We start from the raw sequence: 16,968 nt of genomic DNA, 5'->3' as shown, positions 1-16,968 counted from the left end.
TTCTGAAACTCCTTTTATTGCTATTTTTCCTCTCTTGATGATACAGAAATGAAGATTGTTAAAGACTCTGCTAGACTAAGAAAACAAAATATGCTCGCTCATTGATCTTCGGCTACCTATCAGGTAGAAGGTTGCCTGTTTTTGTCTCTTTTCTGTGTGTTTTTTTATATTCTCTCCTGCCTTAGTACAATCTGGGAACTTGCTAGTTCATTATTAAGAGAAAATTTCTCTCTTCTGTAAATGCTCAGAAATAAATAAGAATATTTTATTTGGATATTTTGCAACAGACCAACACAATGTAATAGTTGTGTACTGAACTCCTCCATCTGTGTTTAGACATTTGTTAGAGAATACTGAACAGAAAGTATAATGAAGAACAATAAAACCAACGTTATAAAACATTATTGCAAGCTGGAAATGGTGAGAGCATGGAACAACAGCGAATGCGGTGAGAAAGAGGAAAGCCAAGTGGCTCTTTGGAGGAGCTGCAGAGATCATTTCTCTAAGTTCATTTTACCTAATTTTTCATAGGAAGGTCTGTCTTACTGTTGCAGTCTTTGAGGGGATTATTTTTGTTCAGAATGAAGGTTATGGAGCTTTCTGTTTCTTCAAGCTACAGTCTTGATGCGAGATGAAGGTTTATTGTAAATCCAGCCTGAATCCCTACTTAACTGGATACATTAGAGGAGATATTTAGTGACTCTACACTGATATTAGACTTGTTTGAAACATCTCCAAAATCACTCTGCTTATTTATTTATAAATAGCATTTTTAATTCAGAACATTCGATTTTATTTGGAAGGTTTCACTAGAATATGAGATAATTATAAATTTACAGTCTGAACGATTTTATTTGTTTTTCTTTTTTCAATATTTTTGTTGAATAAATTATAGTACCAAATGGAAAACATTTTACCATTCATTGGATTCCACTTTGTTAAATTTGAATTTTGGGAAAACATCTTAAAAATGATGAGAGAATACATTAATGCCACTATTTTTTTGTTTCCAGACTCAGAAACCAAAATATGAGCCAAGGCACTGCAGTGTGCTTTGTAACACTATTTACTAAACTGCTTGTCTCTAGCAAAGTGCACATGCTCATTTATATTTGCAACAATTTACAATATGCATAGATCATCCAATCCCCTGAACCTCAATATTTCTCTGTCTCTCCCACTTGCTATGTTTCTTCGGTTTGTGTCAAGGTTGCTCTGTGCAGGAGGCATCAACAAACGAAGAGCTCCCCGCTAACAAGGAGCCAGGGAGCAGCGAGGCTCTTCTGAGTGTTTCTGCAAATGTGTGGGTTGGAGCTTGATAGCCCCAGCGTTCATTATCTCATCAGTTTGAATATTATCGCCCTCTGAATGCATGCACACAAACACACATAAACGCATGTATTTACAAGCCGGGATTTTAATCACTTATTCGCTTACTCACCACCTTTCAGAGACGCGTCCCACATCTGCGCTCTCTGTGCATCTCACATGGCGGTGCGCACAAACACACACACACACACACACACACACACACACCGCTGCCTCTCAGTGTACTCTCGTAGCTATTAGGCAAGTATCATTAAAGCTCTTCAGACTAATTATCTCCCCTGATGAGCCGCAGGTCTCAATGGGACAACAGGGAGAGATCCAGCATGATTGACTTGGCCTGTGCTATCCTCAGTGAGCCTAATGCAGTGAAACACACACTTACACAAATGCATCAGCTTGAGCTAATGCACTGGAAGCCAGCTCAGCCTATTAATTTTCATCTGTGTGAGAAAGACCTGTCAGTTTTTTGGGGAAGGGAAAACACTTGGTGGAGGGATGTTGGCGAAAAATCTGCTTTTGTGCACTTTTGCCTGGTTTGTGCACTTGTGTGCCACTTGTGAGCCAGGTGCCATGGGAATGCTGGGAATGTAAGGCGTCAGTGAGTGATGGTGACAGTTTGCCAAAGAAATGGAGCGATGAAGGGAAATGGAAGAATGGAGGAAGACGCCCTGCGTTTGCTTTCCAGAAATTGTACCCATGCACCACTGATAAGCTCTGTCACAACCTAAGAAAAATATTTCCTCCTTTGGGTCATCATTCACTTTAATTCTCTCATTCATCAGTTTTTTTTTTCTCTCTACCAAGGAGGTTTGGACAAATGAGGGTGATATTTGTTTTCGCTGTAAGCCAGGCTTTTACGCCTGAGTTATGGCTGCCAAAGGACAGAGGAGGAGGTTGGGAAGACCTTTAGAAACTTAGCTACAATTTATAATTTGTTTCTTTAAAGGGAGTGTAAAGGGAACGAAAAGAGCAAAAGTTAACCATTAGTAGAGGTCAACATGTTAAGTCTAACAAGACTGAGAGATATTAGTGGAAGATTTGTCACCCAGAAACACCATTATGTGTGCAGACCTTGATTGTATTGAAGGGACTTTTAAATTAAAGTTTTAAAATGCAAAAGAATGATCCATGTTGTTTAAATGACATCAGTATTGATGCTTTTGGTTAGTGGCCACCAACTGAAAACAGGAATGTCATTTTGGAAGTCAGTGACATTTTGACACCAGTAAGGCATTTGAACCACACTGAGCAAGGTTCATGAAGATGATAACTGTTGGCCCACATTTAGACTCGCTACAGAGGTCAATGTCGACTCCTGAATGGATTAATTGAATGAATGAATGAATGAATGAATGAATGAATGGGACTTTCATGATTCCTGCAGGCTCAATTTCAATGTTTAACTTTTAGTGACTTTTTATCTAGGATCTCCATGAGTTAATTTTTAGTTGAGCAGAATGTTCTCTTCTCAACAACGAATGTACAGCCTGTCAGGCACTGCAGCCCTCACTAGCCTGAGCTAGTCACAACCCTGTTCTGGAAACGCAACCGAAAGGTCAGAGATAAAGTTTATCAAGGATTATTACAGTTATTAGTTAAAAAGTCCTTTCAGATTTCCGACCAGCTCTTTTTGGTTTATTGTATAAAGCTATCAATTAATAATATATTAGCAATAGCATTCAGTTGTGTATTTTAATTATGAAATGTGATGTTTCAAATTGATGGAAAAAAGAGAGAAACACACCAATTAATACCACACTGATTTCTGAAGTGACATCCTGCCTGCTCCTCAGTTTGCTTTCTTTCTCCCACTGAGGTGCAGAAACAGGAAGAGAGGGGGTGCGGATCAGGAGAGAAATGCTGGAAGCAGATGGCAGAGTTGTCCCTCTGTTTTGGGTGATTATGGACACAGCTGTCATTCACTTTGCATGTATGTGTCTATTGGTGTGTTTGCATGTGAAACTCTGACTTACCCCATGTGTTCCCCCGGTTCCCTTGTTTCTCGGTAATATTATATCACAACCATGTGTTTATGGCTGTAACATTCTTTTGCAAATGGCTGGGCGTGTTTGCAGAGTTCACAGAAAAACCTTACAAATGTAGAATTTCCATCACCTGTTCACTCTTTCTCTCAGCTCGCCGTGCCTGAATCTTTAGGCGCTACCGCCCTCTAGTTGTACCTTTTATTATTGCAAGATTTCCAAGCCTTGGCAGAAAGATTTGCAGACGCAATCCATTGAGAAAGACAAAAATGACATTTGAGACACCTTATCAGATACAACAACATCCAGCAATCTATTACAAAGCCCTGTAATATCTCCTGCATAGTCGTCATTTATTTTATCCCTTTCAGTCACTGGAAGGATAGGCTTTAAACAACTGGAGCGACTGTGGCTCAATGTGCAGAGTGGTTTTCTTGAAATTGGAATGTTGCAGGTTTTATTCCAGCTTCTTCTTATCACATGTGTTTGTGCCCATGGCCAAGGCATCTCACCCCAAGTTGCCTTTTCATATTTGTGTTACTATTTAAATGCATGCTTTGTTTGTGAGTGCAAATGGATGAATGTGGCTCTAGTGTGAAATGCTTTGAATGGTCAGTATGATTTGGCAAGAGCTAAATTAGTCCAGTTAAATTTTTTGTTGCACTTTCTCTCAAGAATTTTTTTTTTTTTTTGGCCTCTTATGATAAAAATAACAACATAACAACCTACCTATTGCTACAATTTCCCTGCTTTTGCTGCCAATCCCTGGAAATAACATACACATGGATGGCAGGACTCAAGCTTTCCTAGTGGAACATTGTCCAAAATAAGAGAGCTTTACAAGGGCCAGAGTGTGATAACTAAACCACTGGGTCAGAGCAGCTGCAGCACTTTAAAAGTGGTCCAAGGAAGAAGCAGTAGTGAACTACCAAATTAGCAGATCCATCACTATTACTCAAACTGCAGAGAAAGTTAGTTCTTCTTCTGATATGAAGTGTCAAAATGCAGCCATATCTGTATCAGATAGAACAGCCAGATTTCCCATTCTGACCCTGTCCAGTTCTGGAACCACCAACAATTAAAGCTTGAGTATCAGAGCTAGACCACAGTGAACAGGTAGCCTGGTCAGATGAATCTTGTTTTCCATCACTTAAACAGGCAGATTTGACTGGGAGCATTTCTTACCTGGAGAACATGCAACACTGGAATACACTATGCAAAGAAAACAAGGCAGAGGCAGCATCATGCTTTGGGCATTGTGGTCAATTGGTTGTCATTTGCCATATTAAGCTCGGAGTTACCTAAATTGTTGGTTTTCAGTTTGTGAGGCAAAACAAATAAAAGTCTTTGAAGCAGCCAAAAGTGGCAAAACGCAAATGAATAAAATCAAAACAACAGGAAACATTTAAGTGTCTTTTATTTACAGAGAATCTCATTAAACTTCAACAAACCACATATAGAAAGGACATATCTGCAGTTGGGAGGAGCGATCTTTAAAACAAAAAAAACATAGTCTCCTCATGTTGAATGCAGATGTGCGTGCCAATGCTGCCTTATGTCGTCCAGGGGAAAGCAGTTGTGGTCTTTGGAGAATACGTGCTCATCACGGCTTTAATCCAGCGGGTGTATTCACACATCTTGGTGTAAACTGTGGGGTGAGCTGGATCCTCGCAGCCGTGATTGAACCACGTCAGACCCTGCAGTTCACCGGCGCACACCATCACGTTGCTGCGGCCAGTCTGAAAAAGGACACGGCATAACACTTTGTTAAAACTGAAGGTTATGTGATGGAAGACGGCTCTGGAGAGCATGAGGTAGACGGCATCAGAATCAGTCAGAATCAGCATCTCTGCTTCGTGTCGATGCTCACCAGGCAGTTATCTGTGTTTGCTTGACCGGCGCAGACCATGACACCCCAGAACAGATATGGAGGGAAGGTATTCAAACAAGTCATATCATCCACCACAGGCACAGTAAGACACTTCAGGTGCTGGGAGGGGTCATCTGATTTAAAGAGAGGGAAGGAAAGTTGTTACTTATTTTAAACCGTTCACTTCATTTCACACAGGTATCTTATCTTTGTTTTAAATAGTTTACAATCTGTGTTCCGTTGCTTGTCAAATTGCTACCCAATGCAGTTATTTAACAAAAAGCAATCTTTCATTCTACACAGGATTTAACAGATTATATGAAGCATGAAGATCTAATCCTTCAGCAAATCCTGTTTTCGGAGTCTACCTCTTTTAATTAGTTCTGATCACTGACTGGGTGCTCTGGCAGGTAATTAGAAACTGATTAAAAATGGAAATGATTAAAAATAAAAAACATTCTTTCCTCTTCGGAGACTCAAGTGACCAGAATAAAAATGAGCTTCCCATTAAAAACTTCTGTGTATCCTCAGTTTGACTTTTAGTCAAGCTCTGCCCATTCAAAATTAGATACCAGCAAATTGAACCAAAGCCTGCAGTCTTTCAGGCCCCAAAAAAACCTCTGGAGAACGGATGTTCCCCTCAACTGAGAGAAGAACAGAGATGATAATCCCTGAGCAGAAACTGAAGCAGGTTCTGAAAATGTAAACTTATTGTTGGGCAACAAAGTAGGTACTGTGTTTTTCTGTTTCATCATGATAGGTCTGGTGTAAGAAACTAAACACCCAATTTATGGTGTTTCCGAAACTTTGATTCTACCTTTGCTTTTTTCTCTTCTACATAAATCTTCCGCTTAAAATACTCTTATCAAGAACCAGCTGTGAAATTAATGCCTTTACATCCCAGAAAACCTAAAGTTAGGTCTTTAATCAGCAAACACACATTTGAACGTTATTTTTTTATTCAGAAAACAATTTCTTTCCTTGTATCAACACAGTAAAATTAACGATACTTTTTGTTGTCCATTCAGTTTCCTTTGTGTATCTTTTGAACTAATTGAATCATTAGGAAACAAACATTTGTGTGATGAGCTATAAAATTAATTCTTTATTACATTAATTATTAGTTTCCTGGTGCGTTTTTCTTATAACACATAATTGCAGTTTAATTATTTTTGAGTAATTTGATAAAAAAAAAAACAAAAAAAAAAACTGCAATCTGAGAAATATGCAAAACATTTTTCTGCTCAGACAAATCACATAAAAGACAATAGTAGGTACTATAATGATTAGGTGTTTATTCACAAGTTGGAAATTTATTATCAATTTCCAACCTTTTTATTGTTTTTCTATTTGTTTGACGATTTTGTAACAAAACTTTGTAACGACTTTTTCAATTTGTTCTACACAAGCATATTGTATAGCACAATATACCATATTGCTATACGTTTATAAAACGTACAAACTTCATGTCTTATGTGTTTTACCTCATGGCCTTCAGGAGTAACCCTGATTCAGGACTGAGCTTTGGTCTGCTGATGAAGTTAGTTTCTCAATGCTACACTTGATGCTGTTCTCCTTAAATGCTAAGAAAATCAGGTCAAAACCAACATGATTTTGATCTATAAATCCACTTACACTGGTTTGGATCTGTGGAGCCGCAGCCGCTGATGGAGCAGATCTCCCCGGTCTTTGGGCAGCGGGTTGGCAGTGGGATTGGTTTGACATACTGGTTAAACCTGGCAGGCGCAGACAGACGCACCATGGTGAGGCTGTGGAGAGGCGAGCGGTAGGGACTGTGTTGGATCACGTCAGAAACCAGGATGTGCTGCTCTGTGCCTTCCTCCACACTTGAGTCATGTTCCCCAAGAGAGGCAACGGTCTGATAGGATCTGCAAAGAACCAAGGAGAAGAGTATAATTGATCAAACTCAGACAGAAAAAAGGACAATAAGAGAAGAAACAGTATGTTTTAGTCAGACATGAGCAAGAGGTTGAAACCCAAATGAGATTTCCAGTTAGTTTGAGCTTTTCTGTGACTGAAACTATATCTCCCTATTTTTCACAACAAAAGCCATGCAATATTTGTTTCTAAACAGCTTTTTGTTTTGTTGCTATCATTTGCTGACACTTACGTAGGTGCACACTCAAAAGAAGTCACTATCCACCACTCGTCAATGAGCGCTCCGCTGCATGACACTCCTCCACCGTGCAGTCTCACATGCCAGGGCCTTGAATGAGGCTCGCACTCCCTCACGTGTTCCAGGGGGTAAGCTCCTACAAACCATCAATGACAGCAAGAGGAAGCTATAAATGTTGGTTAAAATCTTAGCATTTTTCTAAAGCACCCTGTAAAGGTTTACCTGCGAGCACAAAGGTAGCAGCCAGGAGGAGAAGATGCATTGTGTTTCTTTGGGTTTCTTCCAATGGAGAGACAAAGCCTGCAACACAACCTGTTGTTTACGTATGAGAACTTCAGAGCGCAGAGGGAGGAGCCGGCTACTTATTAATATTCAGCGTCATTTCCCAGTCAGTCTTGGAACTCTTGTATCTAATCAGAGTAATGTCCGACACCTTTATTAAGCAACTTATTAAACAACACATCTCATTTCCTGTAAAGAGATTTGACAATCCTCTTTATCTAAAGGGACGACTTTGTTCTTCCCCGATAACAAGTGACCCAGGCCGCCTGAAACTGTTCACACCTGAACCGGCAACATGGACAGATATTAGCACCAGGTGTGGGTTTGCAGGTGTCCATGATAGCACTGTTTAAAATCCATATGATAGCAAAAAGATACAGTGTGTCTTGTGAGAGGATTGGTGAGAGGATGATAACACAAAATGCAAAAAAATAAAAAATAAAATAGCTGACCTTGTTTCACCACCATTCAGTGTTAAACAAACCACTGCAGACATACAGAGATCATGGAGAAAGAAGCAGGGAACGTAAATGTGAATTAATCTGGCACAATGTGTCAAATTTTGTTTTCTATATTTATTAAATGTTGTTCCTTTCTTCAATAAAGTTAAAGATAAGCTTGTTTGTATTTTGGTACATTTTTAATAGTATGTGTTTATGGGATAAAGAAACTACATCCTATGTTTGTCTTAGAAATTACTTAGTTTGGTAACACTTTATTTGAAGGGGGTTGAATAAGACTGACATGACACTTTCATAAACATGACATATCACATGTCATGAACATGAATAAGCCTTCATGAATATGTATGACTGTTGTCATAAAGCGTCATTCGGTAAATTAAGACACTTTTAATACAAAGTTGACATTAACCAAGACATAATTACTGTTTAAACTTTACCTTTAATAACATAAAGTTACCTAATTTTTAAAGTGCAATCAGTAATACTTTTATAACAAATTTATATCAGTAATGATTTCTTGGTTAATGTCAAGTTGTCATAACAAAGACATTTTGAATAATGTCAACTTTGTATTAAAAGTGTCATTATTTACCGAATGACGGTTTATGACAACAGTCATAAATATTCATGAAGGCTTATTCATGTTTATGACAGTGTCATGACAGTCTTATTCAACCCCCTTCAAATAAAGTGTTACCCTTAGTTTTGACTTAGAAACAATGTGGTTCCCATCAGTTTGTAAAATTACTTCAATATAACTTTGAGAGTAAAAATTACAATTTCACCTACTCGTTTATATTAATCATTATGCCAAACTGAGAAAAAAAGTGAAAGTCTGTATCCCATAGTGCTGAAAACATACAAACGAGACAAATATAAAGAATTTAAAGGGACAGTACCTACTTTTATCGTTTATTCTTTTGAATAATTAAAAAATGGAGATGCACCTGCCCCATTGTATAATTGCATTTGAATTTAAAGTGGGACTTTAACAGACATATTTTATTGTGAAATAATGTTACATGGGAAGATGCATCTATTGTCCAAACCAATGTGAAGGTTGCTGTACAGATCAGATCAGTTAGCCAGTCACCTCTGATCAGTTTGTGAGCTAATGTCTTTTTGGATTGCATAAAGATGAGTTAGTGGGTTAGTAATAAGAAAGAAGATAAGAGCTGTGTCAAGATTGATGTCTCTTTTCTAAAGTTAATATTTCACCATGTTGATAGTCTTAATATGCTGCATGTGTCTGAATGATATTCTGAGATGCAAAAATATTATTTATGAATGACTTAAAGCGATAAAGAGAGTGACAGATTGTTCTAAAGACTGGTGGCTGCTAATCCAAGGGCTGAAACAAATCACAATAGATTACAAAACCCTGTTTCCAGAAGTCAATGTATCGTTCCTACTCTCTCTTTCTTAAAGCAATTAAACCAGTCAATGATAGGAAGCATCACTGTGTAGGAGGTTATCTGTGTGTGTGCCTTCTGTTAAAGTCGGGTCAGTGTTTATTACCTCAACAGCTCTGGGTCAAGGTTGTGTCTTCAAAATAATGCAGAAAGTAAGAGACTCAAAGTTTACGTGAACCTTCTTGATGAACTTCTGATTGTGCATAAATGTTTTTTTTGAATTTTTTATAATTTATTTGACAGTTGCAACACAAATAGGATTAAAAAGAGAAACATTTTTAATGAACTGTTAAATATGTGTTTCAAACGCCTTTCAGATCTGTGTGTTCCATAATAATAGTAATAATAATAATAATAATAATAATAACAACAATAATAAAGTATGTTATATTCTTCTGTACCACAATGGGGCAGAACACAACCAGGGCAAAGCAACAAGGGCAAAAATAGCTATCTGCTTTTGCCCTTGCCCCATTGAATAACTGGAGGTTTTAGCATTGTTGCCTTGCAGAAAGATGGCCCTGAGTTTAAATCCTTTCTGCAAGAGTTTGTATATTTTCAGTGCACGAGTGGGTTCTCACTGGGTGCTTCGTCTTCCTCCCAATGTCCAAAAACTAGTGTGCTTGGTTAAGTGGTCGCTTTAAGTGGCCTTAAGTGTATCTATGCAAGGTTGTCTGTTCTAGGAGATTCTGTTTTGCCCTGTGCAGCCTCTGCTCTTTTAGCCAAATGATGACCTGAAGAGAGAAACCCAGATCCCCATCCTCACTGCCCGCAATGGTGCATGGAAGGATAAATTAATATGAAGTACAATATATTCAATTAAAGGTAACACGGTACAAAAAAAATGTCTAAAAGAGGTCAGGGTCTGAATGCAAGAAATTTAAGCGAAAAATATATTAAAATGCCAAAGAGTAATAAAATGAATAAAACTAATAAGTGTAGATAAATCAGATTTAAAAGGTCTAGGATGCACAGACAAGCAAACAAACCTGAAACCTTTGGAACTGTAAAAAAATGAACTATTTTCTATTCTGTCCCAAAAGACAGAATCCAAGGAAGATGATATTTTCATAGACAAATGGAAATATTGACATCATACTGAACTGAACCAGTCTATTGTGTTTACTAAAGTGTGAAAAATAAAATATTGATTTTTATTCAAAATACAGGAAGGCCTACAAACAAAAAAAACAACAAAAAAAAAACACCATACACATCTAAAACTCAATCAGTAAAGCTATTTGGTGTTTAAAAATTGCATCAATAAACTTTCTGTTCTCCTATTTGCTTTTTTTTGTTGTTGTGCTGTAGCTTCAGAGGCGGTTGTGTCTTGCAGATTTAGGCATTCATTAAAAATCAAAACCATCTTGCGTCAGTGGTCTTCTGCACAGATGAAACAGCCTTCGCAGTCTGTTGTTGAGTCATCTGTGTTAGTTGCACTGCATTCGTATTTGACTTATCTTTTCATTCATTATTAATTGGAGCAGAAACTTGTGCTCTGATTCTGCCTGAGCCCAGAAAAAGACATGTTTGTGACTGCAAATTAATCAACACAGAGACGTGGGACTTTGTGAGAGAAAAGGAGAGAAGGAGGCGTACAGAGTGTAAAAACATGACAGTCTGTTCATGTAAATAAACTGCAAATGTCTTTTTTGTATAAATACTTTATTTCAAGATATGACACAAACATTTCACTCATCGAGGGGTGGGATGGCCGATTTAAGTAAATTATGAGGGAATTCAATACATCTAAGTGGACGTGAGATTATCTGCAGGACATTGAGTGCCCCGTGTGCTCACCACATTTGGCCATCCATTTCCTCTAGGCAGGTTGTGTAGTCAGGATGTCTCCAATATGAGTTCAGTGGTTTAAAAAAGCACTATACAAAGCACATTGTCCACTATTTCAGTTGTGAGGCTCCGTTTGGTGATGAGTACCAAACGTTAAGGTGTCAAATGGTATGGAGACACTTTCATGTGCAGGATGAGCAGTGCTATGCTCTTGAAAGAGTTTATTTATTTATTTGTTTTGTACTTTCTTCTCCTAGTGGTGGAAAAAGTGGTAAAGCTGGTCTTGGAATATGCCGGCGTAGGTGCTCACAACTGTACTGGTTTCGGTGTAAAGATTCCTAAAGACAAAACAAATGGAAAAGGAGCAGTTTGGTTTTTGAATTCTGACCTCTGATCAGGCTTTATCGATGAAGCTACTGACACACTCTTACTTTGCTTTCTCCTCGAGTTTCAGGCCTTTGATGCTGTCCACGTATCCGTTGACGGTGTCCACGGCGCTGTTGTAGTAGGACTTGACAGCGCCTGAGATCTTGGTCAGCGTTCCCTCTTCCTCCTCTGCCACTTGCCTTCTCAAACGAAAGCTATCCGTGTCTGCAAGGCAAGTGGTCCACAGTGGTTTTGACTTGCAAAACAATTTCATTAGCTTTGCTGAAGTATTCCTAGTCCTAGTCACATTGTATTGTCACATTACAATTACATACGTTTGTGTATTTTGTCAGAATTGTATGGGATAGACCAACACAAGATAGAACACAATTGCTGAAAATATACATTTGCATTCAACCCTTTTCAGTCGATGATTGTTACATGACAAAATGTGGAAAAAATTACAATAATTTTCAAAGCCACATTATGCTTTTTAACCAGGTTTATTTTGGCTGAGTGACACTGCAAAAATGCAATGAGAATGGAAAACAATACAAGAAAATATGCTAAAAAAACATAAACACAATATTCCTTTTTCTTTTTGCCAAACTTAAATTTGTCGCTCAACTATTTTTTTAATATTTTTTAACTTACATTTACTTTAATGCCAATAAAAATGGGAATATTTTAATGTAAATGATCAACCTTGTAGTTTCTTACTTGTCCTTTGTTACATTTACACAAACAAAGTTCAAAGCAAAACACGGAAACAGAAACTCGACTTAGTTTTCCAACTTTATCAGTGGATTAATATACTCTGTCTTCTTTGGCCTACTGAAATCATTTTCAGAAAGTGTTTTAATATGGGTAAAAATACACTTACTGACAGCAAGAAGTGCAACCAGCACAGTAACGACCAGCAGTTTATTCATGATGCTTTGGATCTGTGGACAGAGAGACAGCAAAGACAAGCTGAAACCGTACACCTCTTTATCCACTAGGGTGAGACATTATCAAAGATTTCCCCACTCATGCTTCTGATGCTTCAATAAAACAGAAACAGTACATGTTGGTTGTTTTCCATCTCTTAACTAAGAAATAAAATAGGTTCCTATTTGAATATTCTGAAAAAACAAGCCAAACTCAAATAAATGCATGCTAACTGGTCTACCACAATGTCATTTTCTTTTTTCAGAAATGTGGCAAAATGTTCAGTACTCACTGTTTTCCTGTGCAGAAATGAGAAAAAGAAAACAAAGTCGGAGGCAGCGCTGGCCTGAGCTGTTTATATAGGAGTGTAAATGTGTTGACTTGTTGCTCTCAGAGCCAAAGTGCACTCCACCGGGGAGATAACCCAGAACTGTTTTCTGATATGCGTTGTCCTGGTGAAGTGTGTCATTGCGTCTTCATGTAAGAGGAGATTGCGATTACATGTATGTAAAAGACTGACTGTAAACGCCTCGACTAGACAATTTCAGTCAGGTGGACATAATGAGTAGCTGCGAGGATGTTTGTTTTCTCCTGAATCTGTTCGTGTAAACTCAAACTGAAATCAGCCTCAGTCAATAATCCTTCTTATTGATTAGGTCAGGAACTTCTGCCGCTCACACGTCCACAGGAAGGTTCATTGTTACTTGCATAACAGGAATGATGTGTTCAGTCCTATGTACTATTAAACTGGTCCTAAGTCGACAGTGTGTTTAACACGTCATCAGTCCTGAGTCAGGTTGTTAGTCCCCACAACTCACACTAGAAAAAAAAAAAACCTTTTGACGAGGCCACCTTAATGTGTTTCTGATCATTTTCCTGCAGGGGACAAAAGTGTGCATGAACTAGTGCAGAGAAAAGATCCTTGAGAGGATTCATGTTTCCATCAGTTATAGCAGAGACAAAGCAGAACCTGTTCCCCTGCTGCCATCATGATTGACTGATATTAAGATGTAGTTAGTTTTTTTTTTCTAAAATGCTCTGTTAGTTTTAATGCCTGATTTAATATGATGCTCATCTTCAAAACGTTACAGGTTTGTATCAGCAGTGTAGAAAATACTCTCCCAAAAGTCTCGGGGAGAAAAAAGAGCGAATAAACCCGCTTATTGAACAAATGTTTGGTGTTTATCACAAAAAAGTTCAAGACTCTGTATAGTACTTTTTTTATGTTGACATTTGACTTTTCTTTTTTATATACATAAATCTGACATTTGAGTGCCATTCAAAGGACCTTAAACTATCTTGTCAGTCTTTACTCAAAAATCAAAATGTCAGAGAAGTAAATACATTATATTCCCAGTTTATTATTTTTATTCACATTTTACAAATTCCTTGTATTTTAAATAAACAGTGATTTTAAATAAATGTGAGAACATTTTATTACGGAAAACACATTCATTGTCATTGTTTACTTTTGATTGTTTTTTTCCTCTGCCGACCTTTAACATGTGTTCATATATTGACCATAAATATTTTGAATCTGGTTAATATGTACTAATACTAGCTATTGCTAAATTCTTAGCACAATCTTTTTTTAATCTCAGTTCATGGAATTTGCAGAACAACAACCATGTCTGGAAAAAATAAATATCAGAAATACCATCAAACTACCCAGCAACGTGTGTGATAAGACAACAAATGTAAATAAATCTATTTTTACTTTTTAGTACAAGACCTTAATAACCGTTTTTTAAGGATTTGTAAGAAGAGGAATAAAGGATTCAACATTCTTACAAAATACGATTTTAGTAGTTTAGAAGCTGAGTCAGAATTGATGGAAAAAATGATCAGGCTGGGTCAATACTGCAAACCAAACAGGTTGTTTTGCAGGCAAACACGTTGAAAATTATGGCAAAGCTCCACACCACACATACAGTTTTTGACTGTTTTGCAAAGAAGAATTTGTGGATGTGTACAGCTGGTATGGAAAAGCCACAAATGAATGAAATTTTAACTTGTGATACCTACATTTTTCATTTTTTATTTTTTTGCTAAAGAAAATAACAATTGAAACCTATTTCTAGTTCCTTTCATTTCAGAATTATGTGCTACTTTGAGCTGGCTTATCAAATAAAATCCTAACATTGAAGTTTGCAATATTATACCATCGGTGGCTCAGGTATTAAAACATTTCAGTTTTTGCTGCATGGCCATAAAAATTCTGTCATATTTAATAAATAAGAATATTCATTCGCATGAGGCCCGTTTGTCAGATAAAAAAATTGTATTTTGGAAATAAAAAGCAGTTTGTTATTTGGAGATTATTCATACAGTCTGATGCTGATGTCAATACTATAATCAGGATGTGGATGAGCTAAACGTTGCCAGGGATACGCATAGGAGGAGATGTTGTGCTGGAAGCTCCCCTCATCGAGAGTCACTGCCGTCGCTAAGCAACATGTCAAACACTTTACTTTCGTACAAATCAATTGCATACTGTGTGTTCAACTGTTGGAGGATGTTGGAAGTATTTCATGCTTTCATTGTGTTTAAAACTGCACATGCTGCAGCCGGCCCCGGTATCCTCTTTTTGTAAAACGTAATTATACTTTGGAGCGCTTCTACTGTGCCGCAATTTTGAACATGATCTAAATCAAAATGTACAATATGTGACGTCACTGCAACCAACATCAGAATCACCTTCTCTCGACTGATACCTGGTTTTCGATTCTCATCCCTTCTCACGTCAAGTTAATGTAAAACATTAATGTATAATTTGTTTCTCAGTAAAACACTTTGAAATGTTTTTTTTTTCTATTGAAATGTATTATATCATAGAAATATCTAACTAAAATGTTTCAAAACATAAAATACTAAGGTTTGTCTGCCACGGCCACAGCTGCATGCATAGAAGTAACATTTGCTTAATTAAGGGAGATATGAGTCAGCTGAGTTCTTCTCCACTCAGTTAATTTCAAGAGATAAAGGCAGCGAACACAAGCTCAAAACAAGGACCAGTCCCAGGCAGGAAAAGGCAATGCAATGAAACTCAAACTCAGTTTTATACAGTACAATGACGTGTCAACAAGATTACAGTGGTGGGTCAGATACAGTTGTTTTCCTGTCCCTAATACATACGTCACTGCTGCGTTGGACACAATCTAGTTAATATGACATAATTGGTCCTTGTCTCGAAGAGATACTCCATTGACGCACTTCATTATCAATAAAAAAAACAATGTTCTGAAGAGAATCATGCTCTGTATATGCCTGTCTGTGAATGCCTTATCTGCTGAATGATATTCCTGTCAGGTCTGGCTGTATCTAAAACATTGGGTCACAGCTGATATTTTATACATTTCTGTCTCCTTAAACTGGCACTTTGAAAAGTACTCATATCCCTCTCACAGGCGTCTCAGCCTCCACTGTGACTGATTGATTTTCCACCTCAAGAGCCGAAATCTGGTGTATTTTCTTGGAATTTAGATAGATCACAACAACTTTTTATATTTTAATTTTGAAAGTGCCCCCCATACAGTCATCACGTATATATTCAGACCCCTGGTTTAACACTTCCCCACAGTATAATACGGTGACAACCATGGTTTAATAATAAACATGGTGTGTTCACGGTATGTTACATTACTCACCCAAACACCTTCTACCACAGGCAATGTCCCCTACATGGCAGAAAATTATGTTGGAAGTTCTTCTAGCTTTCCTTCAATAATCTAGCCAGTCTGTCACCACTGTGGTTGTATCATGTTACCTTTATACTAATTATGTGACTTCTGATGGCAGTTGCTTGTGCAGGATATCATTTAGGGGGTTAAAAAGTAAAAGATGTGCTTAAAATAATTTTTTGAATTAAAAAAAAAGAAAATGAAAACATGTATAATCTTCTTTCCACAATCATGGATGTTTTAATCCATCAAAAATATATAAACGCAATACTTTAGAAGTGGGTTGAGCTTAAGATAAAGAGCATTTTCAACAAAGAAATGCGTGCTTTCACTATGAATACAGTTTTACTAAGTTTAAGGTGAAATTGTGACTAATTGTTAAGAAGCTCATAATGATTTTGTAAAGTTTTCTACAAGCTGAAGTTAACAGTTGAGTCCTTCTCTCTGTAACATCTACATGTTGGTCGAAGTCTGAGCAAACAACGCAGCCTGATCATGTGATTCAGACTCACATGTCGTGTCGCTCAGGGCAGTTTGTGTCCAGCTGCAGGGTTCAAAATGTCAGCGAAGCTCTGGGTACGATCCAGTCCTGCTGAGGAGAAACACTAAAGCTGCATACTTGTGCTGTCACTATAAGCCTGCATCGTGTCCGGTCCTGTCTGCTGTTAGCGTTTTTACGTGAAGTGTGTTGTGTAATTGGAAAATAGGAACTTTTTGTTTGTTTC

General features: G+C 37.5%; 2 protein-coding genes across 2 annotated transcripts; both read right to left on the bottom strand.

Moving 5' to 3' along the window:
- Positions 1–4,825: 4,825 nt before the first annotated feature.
- LOC106935785 (trypsinogen-like protein 3) lies at positions 4,826–8,144 on the bottom strand. Its single transcript, XM_015016454.1, has 5 exons — positions 7,541–8,144; positions 7,313–7,454; positions 6,817–7,070; positions 5,182–5,315; positions 4,826–5,050 (listed from the first exon to the last, which is right to left on the bottom strand). The coding sequence occupies exons 1-5, from the start codon at positions 7,578–7,580 to the stop codon at positions 4,865–4,867; spliced, it is 756 nt and encodes a 251-aa protein (XP_014871940.1). The 5' UTR covers positions 7,581–8,144; the 3' UTR covers positions 4,826–4,864.
- A 2,979-nt stretch (positions 8,145–11,123) lies between these two features.
- apoc2 (apolipoprotein C-II) lies at positions 11,124–12,963 on the bottom strand. Its single transcript, XM_015016451.1, has 4 exons — positions 12,856–12,963; positions 12,517–12,577; positions 11,699–11,858; positions 11,124–11,605 (listed from the first exon to the last, which is right to left on the bottom strand). The coding sequence occupies exons 2-4, from the start codon at positions 12,563–12,565 to the stop codon at positions 11,521–11,523; spliced, it is 294 nt and encodes a 97-aa protein (XP_014871937.1). The 5' UTR covers positions 12,566–12,577; positions 12,856–12,963; the 3' UTR covers positions 11,124–11,520.
- Between the last annotated feature and the right edge of the window lie 4,005 nt (positions 12,964–16,968).

Source organism: Poecilia latipinna, unplaced genomic scaffold, assembly GCF_001443285.1.
Source record: "Poecilia latipinna isolate Pla-1442-1.1 unplaced genomic scaffold, P_latipinna-1.0 Scaffold2022, whole genome shotgun sequence".
NCBI classification, from domain to species: domain Eukaryota; kingdom Metazoa; phylum Chordata; class Actinopteri; order Cyprinodontiformes; family Poeciliidae; genus Poecilia; species Poecilia latipinna.
Note: the sequence above shows the minus strand (reverse complement) of the source record. Positions and strands in the feature narration are given on the sequence as shown.